General features: G+C 37.5%; 1 protein-coding gene across 2 annotated transcripts in view; it reads right to left on the reverse strand.

Annotated features, from left to right (window-relative positions):
• Positions 1-14,059, reverse strand: part of unc-45 (unc-45 myosin chaperone) — a 368,157-nt gene that overhangs the window by 90,828 nt on the left and 263,270 nt on the right. For both annotated transcript variants that reach the window (XM_090393271.1, XM_090393270.1), the window contains exon 16: positions 96-162. In XM_090393271.1, coding sequence (XP_090249397.1) covers positions 96-162 — 67 coding nt within the window. The remainder of the gene's footprint in view (positions 1-95; positions 163-14,059) is intronic.

Below are 14,059 nucleotides of genomic sequence, written 5' to 3' on the forward strand. Positions count from 1 at the left end.
CACAGGACCAAATTAATACAAAGTAAAGAAATTTTAGTTATCAGCATTAAACTATTGAAAGCTTTAATATCGTTAATGTTTCAGTTCAACTTTACCTTAGCACCACCTTGCTGAACCACTGTTCCCCGCAGTTCTCTATGCTCACAAACAGCATTAAATACTCTGAAAAATAAAAAAAAATAAAAATAAATAGAACATTTTTATTATCTTCAAATGGCATTTTAAAGAAGCCTAGATATGACTGTACTAAAAATTTTAAATTCTAATACAAGATCCTATGAACAGAGACAGTGTCCACATTTATATTAATGAGATGACGTGGAAGTTATTGTGCTCTTACTGCAGATGTACATATTATTATTATTATTCAGGCCTCCATAGAGTTAAAAGTCTCAGACTCATCATGGGCAGTCCTTCCTAGGAAACACAAAGTCTATCATACCACTCCTTGAACTCACTGACTGTTCTTGTTCTCACCACTCTATCAGGCAATGCATTCCACAGTTCAACCACCCTCCATGCAAAGAAACCACTCCTCACCCTCTTGCTCAAAGCTTCCTTTTGCAACTTCCAGGAATGGCCCCTTGTCATCAATCCCTCCCGCTGTTACAACAAGCAAAAGACCTCCCCAGTATCAACCCTGTAACTACCTCTCAACAGTTTAAAAGTCTCAATCATATCACTTCACCTTCTTCTATCTACCAAACTCTGCAGTCCACATTCCCTCAGCCGATCCTCATAATTAACATTGCACAGTCCTGAACCCATCTTTGTTATCTGGCTCTGTACCCTTTCCACAGTTAATTTATCCCCTTCATATCCTGAGAACCAAATTTGAGAACAATAGTCTACACGTAGTCTGATCAGGGTCTTATACAATGGAACGATAACTCTCATCTCTGCAGGTCAGCGTCCTCAGTATTGCAGAAGTCCTCTGGGTTATTTTCACCACCTTTGCAATGTGTTCCCTGAATTTCAGTTTTCTATCAATCATCCCCCCCCCCCGATCTCGTCTCCCCTACTTCCTCTAGTACAGCTCCTCCAATTGAGTATGCAGCCTCCCATCGATGTATTCCAAACTTCAAGACTTTACATTTTGCTACATTAAACCAACACCCCCCCCATTCATTCGCCCATCTGTCTAGTTTATTCAAATCCTCTTGCAGGGCTGCCACATCTGCAGTATTACTAATAACCCTTCCCAGCTTCACCTCATCTGCAAACAACTGAATATCCTGCTGCAATCCATTGACAATATCATTGATTGTAACCTTTTGCCTTCTTGATACTGCTCCACCAGACACAACTCTCTGATACCTATCAGACAGCCAATCCTAAATCCAGTTGACTAACCCCGACATCTAAACCCATGTGCTGAAACTTAAATATCGGCTTATCATGTGGCACCTTGTCAAATGTCTTTACAAAATCCAAAAAAAAAAAGGCAGTGTATGCCTTTCCCCTCATCAACTGCTCTTGTCACTTTATTATAAAAGGCAATCATATTACTTAAGCAAGAGTATGTCCCGTCCCCATAACAAATCCATGTTGACTCTCACAAATAACATTACCCTCATCTGCCCAACGCTGTATATGGTCCCTCACTAATTTCTGCAAGACCTTAACAACTACTGATGACACACAAACTGGCCTATAATTAGACACTTCCAGTCTGCTACCACCCTTATGCAATGGCACTATCTTACCTTCCTTCCATTCCTTAGGTACCTTTTCCGTAGCCAGACTTTCATTGAAAAGCCAGGTCAACAGAGCTGTCAGTTCTTTAGCATATTCTCTCAAAACCATGGTGAAATACCATCTAGTCCCACAGCTTTACTTACATCCAGGGTACTCAATATTTGGAACACACTCTCCTCTTGCACCTCTAAACCTCGAACCTGTGCCATTCCCTCTAGTATTGAAACTTACTTCTCCAGGATGAAATACTCCAATAAAGTGTTTATTGAACAACTCCACTATGTCCTCTATATCAGTCACTCTATTCCCATTTTTATCCCACAATGTCATTCTTCCACAATCATTTCTCCTCCTACTGGCCACACAGCTAAAAATTTCCCTTGGATTATCTTTGAATCTTAATGCCAGTCTCCTCTCATATTCCAGTTTTGCCTTCCATACCATATTAGTCACTCTACTGGCCTGAGTCTTATATTCTTCATGCATCTGCTCTCCACCCCTCTTCCATAATCTCTTTTTCAACTGCAGTTCCTGTTTGATACTGTTTGTCATCCACTTTACACCAAGCTGAGTCCTCTTCTTTACTCTTGGAATACAACTTACTATTGCTGCCAACAAATATTCCTTCACAATTTCTCATGACTAATGATATCTGAGCCTTCTGCCCTCAATTGAACTGCCCCAAGTTGATACCTAAGACTATTATAATCACCTACCTTATAATTCCACATACGTTCCTTTTTCTTTGATACTCTTGAATGTCTATTCATCTTCCAAGTCAAAACCACATGGTCACTCTCTCCAATGGGGGGAAGAGAGATGTCAACTCAGTTATTATCAGCTCTTCTGATGCTATGACCAAACCCAAAATCCTTGAACCTCTTGTCCCTCTATTACATGTTGCCTAAGACATCTGTTCCTCAAGAATTTCAGAAATTCCATTCCCTTATTACTACATGCATTTTCCTCTTCCCAACTTAAACTGCTGTAGTTAAAATCTTCCATAACAATCATTCTTCTTGCACTTGCCAAGCTCAACTGCCTAAACATCTCCTGCTCCCCACCCTCTGAGCTCCTTGGCTTGCAGCAACATCCACTAAATATGATGTCTTGCCCACCTCTACCTCACACCATATGCTTTCAAAACCATTAGTGTCATGTTACTATTGCTGCCAACAAATATTCCTTCACAATTTCTCATGACTAATGATATCCCAGCCTTCTTCTCTCAATTGAACTGCCCCAAGTTTATACCCCCAAAGCCTCCACTTTTAGAGGACATAAGTCATCACTTATCATAAGCAGTACTCCACCACTGCGTTTTCCCTTCCTATCATGCCGAAAAATGCTGTATCCTGCTACTTCTATTCCTGTTATTATATCATCTTCTGTCAACCACATCTCAGAGATACCAATAATCTTTGGCCAGGTTTATGCTATCAACCACCAATTCATCTCCTTTATTCTGGATACCCCTGGCATTAGTATAAAGCGTAAAAATGTCATTGCTTCTATACTTACCATTATCACCTCTAGACTCCACTGGACTCAGTGTTACCTGATATTCCCCCCACCCCAAGCACCCATCCCCCCACAAGAGGCCACTCCAGCTACCATCCACATCCTGAGAATTCTAGTTTCCCTGCATTGACTCGTTCAGAAAACAGCAATCTCTCCAGATGCCTACGTCTTCCTCATTCAAATGTAAGCAGTCTCTTGCATACAGCTCCTTTCTGTCCTCAAATGCCCTCCAAGCATCCACATATTCCAATCCTCTCTTTTGACACATTCTAGCTATTATGCTATTCATTATTACTGCTCTTCTGCTCAGCTCATCATTATCATACCTGGATAACACACACACACTATCTTTTCTCTCTGTGTTTTCTTTTGTAAAACCTCAAGCATGAATCTCTGATCTATCCCCACGCAATTTACACTGCCTCTAAGTCATTCGTGCCCACCATCACAATCAGCTCATCCACACTTTCACCCTGCTTAATTGCCATAGTCACACTTTCTATCGTTCCTCCAGGCATACATGGCAAAAAAGTATCTTCAAAAAAGTTGCAAAATATGTTTTAAGTGATTCTGTTAATCTAAATCAATAGTATAAAAGATTAACATTTTATTATTGAGTATATTATGACTATAATATTATATGCATAAAATAAGAGCTGAGATTAACATCTCCGATTCTGATGTCAGGTTTAATGCCACTTTCCTTCATATGCGATTCATTTTTATTATTATTACAACCTCCATGAAGTCAGCAGACTCATCATGGGAGGTTCATTCAACTGACAACATATTTATTATATCGAATCTTAAAATCTCTTGCATTAAAAACACATTTGGTAATTATTTACACTGCCATTCACTGATAATTCTCCATGTAAAAAAATCTATGCCTGACATCCCTCTTTACCACACTCTTGCATAACTTCCAGGGATGGCATTTTTTTCCCCTCTCACTTTCCACTCTTTTTATAATCTCATCTGGATTAATCACGCAATTTACACTGCCTCTAAGTCATTCGTGCCCACCATCACAATCAGCTCATCCACACTTTCACCCTGCTTAATTGCCATAGTCACACTTTCTATCGTTCCTCCAGGCATACATGGCAAAAAAGTATCTTCAAAAAAGTTGCAAAATATGTTTTAAGTGATTCTGTTAATCTAAATCAATAGTATAAAAGATTAACATTTTATTATTGAGTATATTATGACTATAATATTATATGCATAAAATAAGAGCTGAGATTAACATCTCCGATTCTGATGTCAGGTTTAATGCCACTTTCCTTCATATGCGATTCATTTTTATTATTATTACAACCTCCATGAAGTCAGCAGACTCATCATGGGAGGTTCATTCAACTGACAACATATTTATTATATCGAATCTTAAAATCTCTTGCATTAAAAACACATTTGGTAATTATTTACACTGCCATTCACTGATAATTCTCCATGTAAAAAAATCTATGCCTGACATCCCTCTTTACCACACTCTTGCATAACTTCCAGGGATGGCATTTTTTTCCCCTCTCACTTTCCACTCTTTTTATAATCTCATCTGGATTAATCCGATAAAATCCTCTCACTAACATAAATGTCTCTATCATATCATCTCTTTTCCTCCTATCCACCAAACTCTGCAATCAACATTTTTTCATCCTCCCTCCATAACCATTAAGTCCCAAGTCCTGATATTCACCTCTGGATCCTCTCCAATGTCTCCACATCGCACTGAAAACCAGGTGACCAAATATGAGCACAATAGTCCAAGTATGGTCTGATCACTTTATACAGTGGCACAACCACTTCCTTATTCCTACATGTTAGAGTACTTCTTATCATAGCAGCACTACGATGCGCAGCCTTTTGCAACACTAACAATACGCACTCTCAACTTCAGTCTACTGTCAACTATCACTCCCAAATCTCTAATCTCATCCACTTCCTGCAGTATGGCACCATCAATATAGTACACAGCTTTATCTTTCTGCACTCCAAAATGCAACACCTTGCATTTATTGATATTAAAACTACAACCCCACTCCTTCGTTCAAGTAAAAGGTCTATTCAAATCCTCCTGAAGTGAATTAACATCAGCATTGAAATTATAATTCTTCCCAACTTTGCATCATCAGCAAACAACTAAAAATCCCCAGTTAGTCCATATAATATATCATTTTCAAAAAAGTTAAACAGCAGGGGCCCAAGAACAGAACATTTGGGCATGCCACTGGTTACCCTCCTTTTCTGAGACACTACTCCATCATAAACAACCTGCCTGTATCGTTAAAAGAGTCAATCTCCGATTCATCTAACTAACATACTATCTAAGTTAAGGGGATAATAAATCTCTCATTATTTTAAAGCCGGATACGAAACTTGGAGACCGAAATCTATCTAAATCTAAGAGTTTCATGCCGAAGAATTATTGGTGAGTCCAAGCGTAAGTCATCACTTGGGTAGTACAACACTAGGGCAACTCATGCAAAGGTGGAGCAAGCTCCATCACTATCCTTAATATTTTCTCATAATGTAAAACGCAGCTCCTAGGAGATGTATTACTGCTTTACATTATGAGGAGAGGTCACTACCCAGACCGGTTTCGACCTTTATTGAGGTCTCATCAGTGAGTAGATAGACCTGGAATACCAAGGTTTAAGTGAACCGAAGGGGTGCTTAAGGGTCAAAGCTGTATAACTGAGAGGAGACCTCCACATAGCCTTTAAAGGAATGCGGAAAACCGACCAGGGCTTCTGACCTAATGTCCAATCCTCACCTTCTCGTGGTGCACCCTGTTGGGTATCTACTTTGATACTGAACGAACGAGGATGGGCTGGCAATTTGGGATTTAGCCGACCAAATTGCATTCTTATTGGTTAAACCAAAATAAAAAATGATGGTACAACATGACAAAATTTCATGCCGGCTGGGGCGTCGCCTGGTTAAACAAGGCCCCCGTTGTTTTCGCCAGGGAACCAGGGCGAACAGCGAAAAGTCAGCTATTGGAACAAATCTGAAAACAAACCCCAACTCAACATCACCAGAGTTAAAGATCGGTACTATCAACGTAAGAAGCCTGAATGGCAAAGAAATGGAGCTAGCTGAGGAATTAGATAAGTACCAGATCGACATAATAGGGGTGACTGAAACAAAAAAGACCAAAACTGGTGAGATCTTTCTGAGCAATAAATACAAAATGTTATATTCAGGCAATAACAATCAAGGAAAAGAAGGAGTAGCCATAGTATTCAACACAAAATACGAGGCTAATCTTCTTGAATGGCAGTCAGTCTCAAGTAGAGTAATGTGGGCAAATATGAGAATGGGGAACTGGACAATGAGACTTATTTGTGCCTATGGTCCCACAGAAGGTTCTACTAAGGTAGAAGTGGAGGAATTTTTTGAGGCTTTAGAAAAAGCAACTGACACAATGAAAAAGGAAAAGTTGGTCCTTGTTGGGGATCTAAATAGTAGAGTAGGAAATGATTGTGAGACATACAAAAATATTTTGGGAAAATTTGGAGAAAAGAGCAAAGCTAATAATAATGGCAAATATCTGTTGGATTTCTGCTCAGGACATGGACTGGTTATTACTAACACCATGTTCCAACATAAAAATGTGCACAAATTCACATGGAGAGAAGAGGCTAGGAATAAGAAAAGTCTCATTGACTATGTTATTGTTGATAGTGATGTTTTCTCCCTGGTGCAGGACACCAGAGTGTACAGAGGATTTGAAATTGGAAGTGATCACTATTTAGTCTTGAGCAGGATAAAATTGAATTTCATATTGAAAAGAATAACATGTAAGAAAGTCTTAAAGCGAATAAAAGTTGAGCAGCTCTCAGATGTAAACTGTAGACTAAAATACAGAAATATTATTGAAAAGAAAATGAAAGAGTTTGAGAACAGGAATCAAACTTTGGAGATTCAGTGGCAAACTCTGAAGGAAACATTGATTGATTCTGCCAGAGAGGCATGTGGTGAGGTTGTGTGCAAAGATAAAAAAATCAGAACTCCCTGGTGGACACAGGAAGTTAAAGAGGCAGTGAAGGAAAAGAAGAAAGCATATCAAAAGTTCCTGGCAAATAAGTCAGCTTTTACTCTTACAGAATACAGAGACAAATGTAAGAAAGCTAAACAGTGTGTAAAACTAGCTAAACAAAAGTCATGGGAGGACTTTGGCAAGAATATAGAAAATAAATATCAAGAAGGTGGCAAAATATTCTGGAGGTTGTTGAAGAAGCTTAGGAATGGAGGAAAGAGTGCTGTAAAAGGAATTAGAGATGATAAAGGTGACATGAAAACAGGAGAAAAAGATATCCTTGAAGTATGGAGTAATTACTTTGAAAAACTGCTAAATGAAACAAGCAGTGATGACAGCATAGTGATAAAAAACACTGACCAGGCATGCAGTCAGGAATACATATCCATACTTGAAGTAGAAAAAGCCATCAAATGCTTGAAATGTGGAAAGGCAGCAGGAGTAGATGATATTCGACCAGAAATGCTGAAGTATGGTGGTATAAGAGTCTTACAGTGGCTGCACTGCATAGTTCAGAAAGCCTGGACAGAGGGACGAATTCCCGATGATTGGAGTAGAGCTCTCGTAGTACCCATATATAAAAAGAGAAATAAAACTGAATGTGAGAATTACAGAGGTATTTCCCTACTGAGTGTTCCTGGCAAGATCTATGCAAGTATACTTGAGAAACGGTTGAGAATTGTGGAAGAAAAGCTTGGTGAAGAACAAGCTGGATTCAGGCCAAATAGAGGCTGTCAGGATCAGATCTTCACTTTACGACAAATAGTCGAGAAAGCATGGGAATATAACAAAGATCTGTATTTAAGTTTTGTCGATTTGGAAAAGGCATATGACAAGGTGCCAAGAGAGAAGCTATTCAATACGCTGCAGTTATATGGTGTCAATGGGGCATTATATCAAGCAATACTTAGTCTTTATTTGAGTTGTGAGTCAGCAGTTAGAATTGAAGGAAGTACAGGAAGATGGTTTAATGTTAAATCTGGTGTGAGACAAGGATGTACATTATCCCCTCTGTTATTCATTATCTATATGGATCACATTATGAAGGAATGTGGTATTAAACCTGATATCAAAATTGGAGATGTTAATGTCAGCTCTTTGCTTTATGCGGATGATGTTATACTTCTAAATAAATCCGCTACAAGTCTGCAAGATTCTCTGACTAAATTGAATAGCTGTTGTAATAGATATGGTATGAAGGTCAGCAATAAAAAGACAAAGACAATGAAAATAGGCAGAATCATTGAAAATGTCAACTGTGTTGTGAATGGAGAACCTGTGGAACAAGTAAAACATTTCAGCTACTTAGGCACAATTTTTACTGAAGATGGTAAACTAAATATAGAAATAGACAACAGAATCAGCAAAGCTGGTATCGTGGGAAGTCAATTGAATAAATTCATATGGAATAAGAAAGAAATTAGTCGGAACACTAAATTAGCTGTATACAAGACTGTGTTCAAACCAATTTTAACTTATGGATCTGAGAGCTGGGTCAGAAGTAAAACACTTGACCAAAGACTAGAGACCGCAGATATGAGAGTCCTGAGAAAGATTAGAGGCATGAACAGATGGCATCAATGTCAATATCATATTAAAAATGAGGATATTAGGAAAGAACTTGACATTGTCAGCATCCAGGAATGCGTTAGCAGAGCTAATCTCAGATGGTATGGTCAGTTAAATAGAATGGGAGAGGAAAGATTAGCAAAACGAGTGTTCTCTGCCAGGTTGGCAGGAAAACGACCCAGAGGAAGACCAAGATATAGGTGGATTGATACGGTACAAAGTGCCTTAGACGATAGAAATATAAGATCTGATAATGTTGGAGTCTTGACAAGTAACAGACTGATTTGGAGGAAAATTTTAGATAGGAAGTTAGTAATGATGTAATTTTTTCATGTAGTACTGTCATATCCTGTACACCCCTTGAGGGTACATGGCAGGAATTTGATGATGATGATGATGATGAAGTGAACCGAAACTTACATAACCCCTACTAACGAATTGCCAGATCGGTGTACCCATATATTATTATTACTACGATAAAGAGCCAAGAGGCTATTTTTCCAGTGGCGTAAATTAAGTTAAGGGGATAATAAATCCCTCATTATTTTAAAGCCAGATACAAATCTATCAAAATCTAAGAGTTTCATGCTGAAGAACTATCGGCGAGTCCAAGTGTAAGTCATCACCTGGGTAGTACAACACAATCTGGCATCCAGCTTTAAAATAATGAGGGATTTATTATCCTCTTAACTGAATTTATGCCACCAGAAAAATAGCCTCTTGGTTCTTTATCGTAACATACTATCTGTTCCCATTATATACGGCTTGTACACCAACTTATCATGTGGTAATCTATCAAATGCTTTTGCAAAGTCCAAGAATATCACTGTATATGATTCTCCTTTATTTAATATCCTCATTATCCTATTATAAAATGCAAGTAAATTGCTAAAACAGGACTTACCCATTACAAATCCATGCTGACCCCTCAAAGAATTATTACTATGGCTATTACTATGAATTATTATGAAGAATTACTATGCCCATCAATCCAATCCTGTAATCCATTCCTAACCAATCTCTCCAACACCTTGATCCACAACTGCAGTTATACAGAGTGGTCTATAATTGGAGATTTCTTCCCTAGAATCATGCTTGTGGAGGGTACTATTTTGCCTTCTTACTCTCTATCTCTTGAGGAATAAAATCTGTTTTACCAGGATAAAACACCTTAACACACCTCTGATCCTTTCACTTCCAATTCTCCTAATACTTTCCTCCCTTCTATGTATTGCAACTCATCTTTTACACCAGTATGATATACAATGATAAAGTGCTCATTCAACAATTCCACTATATCCTTTGAAACTGTTATTTTGCATTCATGCTGTATTTTGATGATGAATAACAGAGGAGATAATGTGCATCCTTGTTGCACACTTGATTTTACATCAAGCCATCCTCTTGTATCACCTTCGATTCTAACTGTTGATTTGCAAATCAGAAGGAAAGTGGAATTAAAAGACTACATATTGTTCAATATATCCTAATAACACCGTACAACAGTAGGATTTTTAACAACTTTTCTCTTGGTACTTTGTCATATGTCTTTTCCAGATCTACAAAACTTAAATATAGTTCTTTGCTATATTCCCATGATTTCTCAGCTGTTTCTCTTAAAGTGAAAATGTGATCCTCACAATTGTTCATTAAAGTTTAGGAAAGTAACTAGTACAGTTATAGTAAACTTAGTAGTTTTCTAAACTACTAAGTCAATGGCACAATCAGTTCCTAACACATTCCCTTAAGGGCCATATACGGCATTATCCCATCTAGACGATACTGCCTTACGAACATTTAGTACTCAGTTTTGAACATAAATCCTCTTTGTTCACTTCCAATTCTTCAACCCTCTCTATCTCTTGAGGAATAAAATCTGCTTCCCCAGAATGAAACATCTTAATAAAGTAATGATTAAATGACTCTACTACATCATCTGCAATAGATACCCATAAACAATCTCCATTCACAGTACTTTTCATTTTACACAAATTATGGACTCTACAACCGTGCTATAAATAATTATTTTAATTTCCTGATGTTTCTTCACAATTCCACCTCCTGCTTTCTACACAATGAAAACCTTCTACAACTCCCCATCTCCACCAATTGTAACTACCTTCATCATCTACAGCAACGCTGTCTATCGCCGACCACCACTATTATTTTTACAGATAATCACAAACATCCATGCCCACGGCAGGATTTGAACCCGCAGCCTTTTGGCTGGAGAGTGGATACGCTGACCACTTGACCAATGAGACTGGCAATAGTGGATACTATTGCCAGCCTTACTTATAATAGTATCCACTATAGTGAGAGTTAACTGCACTATGCAATCGCTCATAAAATGGCTATGTTAAAAAAGTAGTTAACAAGTTTAACTACAATACATTCCTCACAACATATTTTGGAAATGCAAATATGCGAATTGCTTGAATAGCAATATCTCTGTGTAGTGATCAAGAATTATGTTTTGTTAGTATTAGTTAAAGCATTAGTATGCTTTTAGATTTTTATGGGGTCACTAGATTCATTGCAGGAGGTCCTTCCATAGGTCACCCTTGAAGTCACAATGCCAGTGTATTCACTATTCACTATGAGAAGTTAATCACCATGCATCCACTATTCTTATGTAAAAATCTACTTTTCTCTCTCATGCTCACAACATCTTTATACAGCATGAGGAGTGAAATCAAGATATCTCAAGTTATAATAATTCCAGTATACTTTATTTTCCACAGCTCTTTATCATGTATGTGCTAAATTTCAGTATTACATATGTTAGTCTAGAATTAAAAAAAAAAATGAATGGGGTTTTGAAGATAAAAAGGTGAATTTACCACAAATTTAACAGTGATTTCTAAAATATAAGATGAACAAACGTTTGTGTGGTTTTTGCAAAGTTAGTATTTGACAAAAATTATGTGGATGCCATCAAAAGGACATTTACTGTATTGTCCATCACAACAATGCAATTAAAAAGCACAAGTGATACTAAGCAAGTGAAGTGCTGGTAAAACAGTGAAAAGACATAAAAAATGGGTACTCGAATTAGTTATTCAGACATGCTGAGTATAAACTATACACAAATGCTACATAAACAAGATATGCACAATTCAGAAAAGATGCAATGAGTGCAAAATGCACAATCCAAAAATTGTTTTAAAATTTTGCAGCAGGTGATGAGCCATTTTATGATGTATCCAATGAGAGATTGACACCACTTAGTGACTGGAAAAAAGATACAGAAACATATATGGGTTCCATGAAAACTCACAGCTAACAACGAATTTCAGTAACTATCAATTTGTTTGTAACTGCTTTCACATCACAATAATAAGCCATTTTTGGGTTGGTTGTTGAGATACAATGAAAAGTGGGCTTATGAACAGCGAATGATATAGCATTAATGTAATATCACATCAATGGTTAATATCCAGCAAAGCTGTACCACTGTATATCAGAGCCCAAAATTCAACTACAGAAAATTTTGCTGTGTATTAGGTAGAATATAGCAATATTGTCCATTGAGCTAAAATCCTCTCTCCATGTGAGGCAGTTGTTCATGGTGGAGGGGACCTTCCAGTAACAGTACTGCTGCTTTTCATTCTTATTCCTATACCATGCTTTTCTTTCTGTATTCTTTTGCTCTACTTCTAAGTCTTTATTACTATTCTATCCTCCAGACTTCTTATGAGAAGGAGTAATTTTTCATCTTCAAGTTTATCAGAGTCCTCAACAAGCCCCAACCACGTCCAGAAACACTGAAACATCAACTGAGAACAAAATAAAAAAGCAAAAAAAATCAGAGGTAGTAGTAAATTACCAATCATTTTAATATTACATTTGATTGAAGAATACCAGGATCTTCAAAATCAGTGAAAAAAACTCCATTTAGGGGATATTCTTGTAAAAACAACAAAACACAGACACATTCAGAACATCTCCATGCAATATCTATCAAGAAATATCAGAGTTACCCCACCCACATACACAAAACTTTCAACTACATATGAAAGTTTTGTGTATGAAAAATGAAGAAATCTGCTCTGAAATGAAGGATGAAGGCGTGACAGCCATAAGGAGAATACTAATTTGTAGGGTCACCTGGTTTCCATGTAATATTATCTTTACTTTCAACACACCTAAACCACCAACATCTGTGAAAGCAGGATATCTAAACTGCTCAGTTAGGACCCTACATCCCAAACCCTTTGCCTGCTTTAAATGTCAGAAGTATGGTCATTCTTAAACTTCTTGTTATGGCTCTGCAATCTGTACTGATGTGGCAGTAAAGATCATGAGAACAAAGACTAAAACATTGAAATGCCTGAATTGTGAGGGAGATCATCCAGCATACTCCAAAGTTGGAAGGATAAAAAGGAGATCTAAAAAATAAACCGAATAGAGCATCCCCCTCTCAAGAGACAAGGAAGCAGTATACCACAAATGTAGTAACATTTAGTGTTAAACCCTCCAACACTGAAAAGATAACTGTAAACAAAGAGGGATCTTAATGCATATGCTTGGTCACACCTTCTTATAGTTCACAATCACATCCCTGAACAGTATGATTTGCTTGCTGTATCTTTAGAACACATAAAAGAGAAAAATTGATATGGGCTCACTCCTGAAGACATGCCAAAAATGGCTCAGCTACATAAGAATCTCATAATTAAAAAAATAATGAAATGTGCAGCCCAAAGGATCAAACATGCCTCTAGACACATAACAGGTAGGATGGATACCTTCCATTCTCCCAGTGAAGAAGAAAAAAACAATTAATATACCTAGTGCACTAGGGAGTCTAATTTGATGACCTCTTGAATATTTTTCCTGATGAAGAAATGATAGACACTACTCATCCAAAAAGAGAAAATCCAAGGCTAATGAAAACAAAAACCTCTCAAAATAGGAAGCCAGCTGATATCAAACTGTAAATAGTGAAAACATTGTTTCTTTTTGTGAATTCTGTCAAAACATCATTGACATCAAGGATCTCTTGCAAAAGTATAAACCAATCTGGTTTTTTTTTTTCCATGCAGGAAAATGCACTTGAAGCCCAATGATGATCCACACTGTGAAATGTGGTCATCATTCATAAAAACAAGACCGGGATGAACTTACCCATGGAGGAATTCATGGGCAACCATACTCTCTTCCAGCAAATTTCATTTAATACAGACACATACAGCAGTTGCCAGTCAACACTCAGTAAGA

The sequence above is a fragment of the Typopeltis vanoorti genome, chromosome 5, assembly GCF_054136105.1.
Source record: "Typopeltis vanoorti isolate ZY-2024b chromosome 5, IOZ_Tvanoo_1.0, whole genome shotgun sequence".
Lineage (NCBI taxonomy): Eukaryota > Metazoa > Arthropoda > Arachnida > Uropygi > Thelyphonidae > Typopeltis > Typopeltis vanoorti.